Source organism: Lasioglossum baleicum, chromosome 2 (assembly GCF_051020765.1).
Source record: "Lasioglossum baleicum chromosome 2, iyLasBale1, whole genome shotgun sequence".
In the NCBI taxonomy this organism is placed as follows: Eukaryota; Metazoa; Arthropoda; class Insecta; order Hymenoptera; family Halictidae; genus Lasioglossum; species Lasioglossum baleicum.
In genome coordinates, this window is record NC_134930.1 from 8,727,777 (window position 1) to 8,731,455 (window position 3,679).

A 3,679-nucleotide genomic window follows, 5' to 3' on the forward strand; every position below is an offset into this window, starting at 1 on the left:
CTCGTCGAGTACCTGTTTTGTTTTTGTCTGCGCATTCCTAAGTTTTGGTCAACCGCACAGCTAGATTTGATAAGCTGTACTGGAATTGCAGTTTCCTACGATTTTAGCAATTTCGTTGCTCATGGCAACGTTAATCGATTTCAATAAAACCTACGAAAGGTATGTTTTAAATTTAATTTCATTATAGGTTCAAATAAAAAAGTTAAAAATTGTGATATTCACTTTTCATTTCTTCATTTCGTTTAATAGTATTTTTTAATGATATTTGTACACATCATGTAACAAATTAATCTGTCTAACATATCCAAAAAAACTCAAATCGTTTGGTCCACTTTTCAAAAAGTTATTCCCTTCTAAAGGATGTGCAAATACTTTTATACACACTTATATACTTTTATACATTTATATACTTCGTAAACGGCTCAATAATAACGTTTGATGTGTATTTCATAGAAATTCTGTTTTTATGCAATGGAAAAATTATCGGTAACTTATCGATGATTTTTTAAGTAATTCTAAATCGCACAATGGCCTCTTCCTAATAATCTTGCAATATCCTTTAGCTGACTTCAAGCCGGCTTCAGTTTCATTTCGCTTCTTTCCACTAGTCACTGTAAGTCACACATAATGTAATATTTATTATATTACACATTATTTATATTATATTACATTATTTAATTAACTCATGACTTACTCGAATTTTTGTAGCTTACAAACGACACCCAATCCCATAAGGTTGGTAGTTTTCTTTCTCGATGAAAGGGTTTGTTGTCGTAAGGACGCCACGGCGGTTTGTTGCTGTGAGGACGGTGCGGCGGTTTGTTGCTGTGAGGACGGCGCGGCCGTTTCTTGCGGTGACGACGGCGCGATGGTTTGCTGCTGACACCAGTTTCTTGGTTGAGACGATTGAGTCGACGACACTCTTCTTTAAGGTACATCCTCTTCAGTTGTTCGTTCCTGCTGTTGATGTCTTTTTTCAAAATCTCCAATTCTGCTTGAACATCATGAAAGGTGGAAAAGACGCCCGTCCGACGTTCAAGTTTGCAGTGTAGCCCGTTCAGGATATTTGGAGAGTCAGGGAATTCTCGCAGGAACTTCTCGAACAGCGAGAGCTGCGTCTTGATGCCATTCCTTTTCGCGCGGAGAATGTTAATCCGTTCATCAACGTTTCTAGAGTTCATTATGACTAGTGATGATGAATCAGGTCCCGAAAGACCGAGTTGGAATTTGTTGCGTCGAACTCTAACGTCTGACCAGAAGCTTGTATGTCCAGTGCTTAGCACCGAAGCGTCGCGTCGTCAGTCTAGCTGACTACGAAAGACTGACTGGGATCAGTGTCGCCAGATGAGCAGGAATATACAAGAAAAAGGTGTGTTGTGTGTTGCGTGACGTATGAATGTGTGCGTGTATGTGCGTGCGACAACAAACGGCAAGGTTGTCGCTCGGTGTCGCGAAGGAGTTGTCATCGGCCGTTGGGGAGGCAAAAAACGCCCACGGCGCGTAACCGACGACAATTCGAAAACCAGGAGATCAGTCTGATGTAAAGAGTTGTGTACAGCAGTCTATGATAAAGAGTTGTACAGAGTAGTCGATAATACAGAGTAGTAGAAGCGAGAGAATATACGGTGTTGCGCGAATCGTAAAATTGTCAAAGTTCCTTATTGTTAATCGTAATAAACTGTCCGTTTATTGTTCGTATTGTAAAATTAATTTGTCTCGTCCTAAGTCAACGAAATTCCATCCGCGTTGACGACCAGATCCCACACTAGATTTGGAAAAAAGTACTAGATTTTGGATTCCATACGTTTCATTCTAAGTAAGCGCAATTAAGGGCATTGTATACATATACTATACCGGGTGGTTCACGATAAACAGGCCACCTAGATAGCTCCGTTAGGATTAGAGATAGAAGAAAATGTTAGAGAGAAAAGTTGTACTGTTAAAGGGGGCAAATATGGTGATATAAAAAGATGTTCCGATTGTAGTCGTTTTCAAGGTCTTTTGAAGGTCATCGATGATTTTTAAATAGCACCATATATTTTTAACTTCACAGTGGTGTAGGTGATGTCAAGACGAGTTCAATGATGTGGTACACTACGACCTTCAAATGACCTTGGATTCATTAATAGATATAGTTTGACTACTCAGTTTGATCAACGGAAATTTAATTTGTTCTGCCATTAGGTCTCATAACACGTATTCGGTCCTACACTATGTAATTCACGAAACTTTTTAACTAAATTTGAATAGATAGAACGAGATGGACATCTGCGATCGGGAAATCGGTCTTTGTAAAGACGAACAGCTTCTCGAAGACATTGACGACTTTCGTAATAAATGGAAATAAGATCGGTCTTATGCTCGTTTGAGTAACGCATCTGTTACGGATTAGAAGGGGCAGAATTAGTCACTTCACGTCGAAACAAACTTTATTTCCCCAACTAGGGTTCGTTCAAAATTGTCAACGAACTTTGTACAAAAGAGTGATGTATCAAGCCAAAACACAAGCTCGTTTGCTGGATTTGTAGAATAAAGAGCGTGAGATGATAACAAGATGAGAGTTCACTTTGTAGAGAATCCGTGAATCCAGATATTGAATCGACTTTTCTTGCTTGCGAAAACCGGTCAAGAGACGCGCGACGTTCACCGTGAGCAAGAGCGAGAACGATTGATAAACGTTGAGATCGCAGTCGAACAGCTGGCAGTTTACCGTCACCGTCGAACAAGTGATTGGCAGATCGATAGAGCGATCAGCCAATAGGAATCCCCTTTTGATGGGGTCGATAATCGATCCTAATCGAAGTCCGACGGTGCTGGTCTATGCTACTGCGAGCTGTCATCGACTCTCGATCTCGCTGTTACGCGCGGGTCCGCCAATAGCGGGGCAGCGCAGTAGATTGCAGTCTTAGACCATATACATATACCTATATGTAGACCCGGCGCAGATAATCGTGCCCTCGGAAAAGATGAAGACGGTGTGACGTCACGTTCTCGAAAGATGTATAAGCTATGCTCATCGACAGTGCCTACGCTTGGCTTATGTGGGGGGTGAGGGGGATCACCGGGTGCGCCATGTACATGTACATGTACGCGGGAAGAATGGACAGGATAATTTCAAAGAATTTGACATTGTATCATGAAATTATCTATTATGAACTGTATTTGAGATACAGACGTTTATTTTGTATATTTTATTAAGATATATTATTAAGATATAAAGTAATAATAGTATTATATATATTAACTATTTTAGGAATCGCGCGATATTTGATTCTGAAGACATATTATGCAGGTTACAAAATGGTTTTTTACATAGAAATTGATCACATTTACAACATTTTAAGGTAGTACTGCTAGTTTTACACAATTTACATTTACCTCGCTTGTGATTATAGTTATTGCTAGACTACGGATCTTTATGCATTTACAAAAAAATTGAGTAGATGAAATTCAAAATCGTTGAAAAATTTTAAAAATTGAAAATGTCAATACATGATTTCTGCTCTATTACAATCATTCAGGGAAGAAATAACATTCAATTTAATTTCTATTTCTTGCCATCGATGTATTACTACACAAAATTTACACGGAGCAAGTGTATTTCAGCCATTTTGAAATTATCTTAAGACTGCTTAAAACTTATCTTGTGACATCACACCGTCCTTTATTTTTTCCGAGC

General features: G+C 39.0%; 1 protein-coding gene across 1 annotated transcript; it reads right to left on the reverse strand.

Moving 5' to 3' along the window:
- Positions 1-224: 224 nt before the first annotated feature.
- Positions 225-2,565, reverse strand: LOC143218760 (uncharacterized). The gene is made up of 2 exons (XM_076444193.1): positions 695-2,565; positions 225-611 (listed from the first exon to the last, which is right to left on the reverse strand). Exons 1-2 carry the CDS (start codon positions 1,179-1,181, stop codon positions 481-483), a joined length of 618 nt encoding a protein of 205 aa, XP_076300308.1. The 5' UTR covers positions 1,182-2,565; the 3' UTR covers positions 225-480.
- Positions 2,566-3,679: the final 1,114 nt, after the last annotated feature.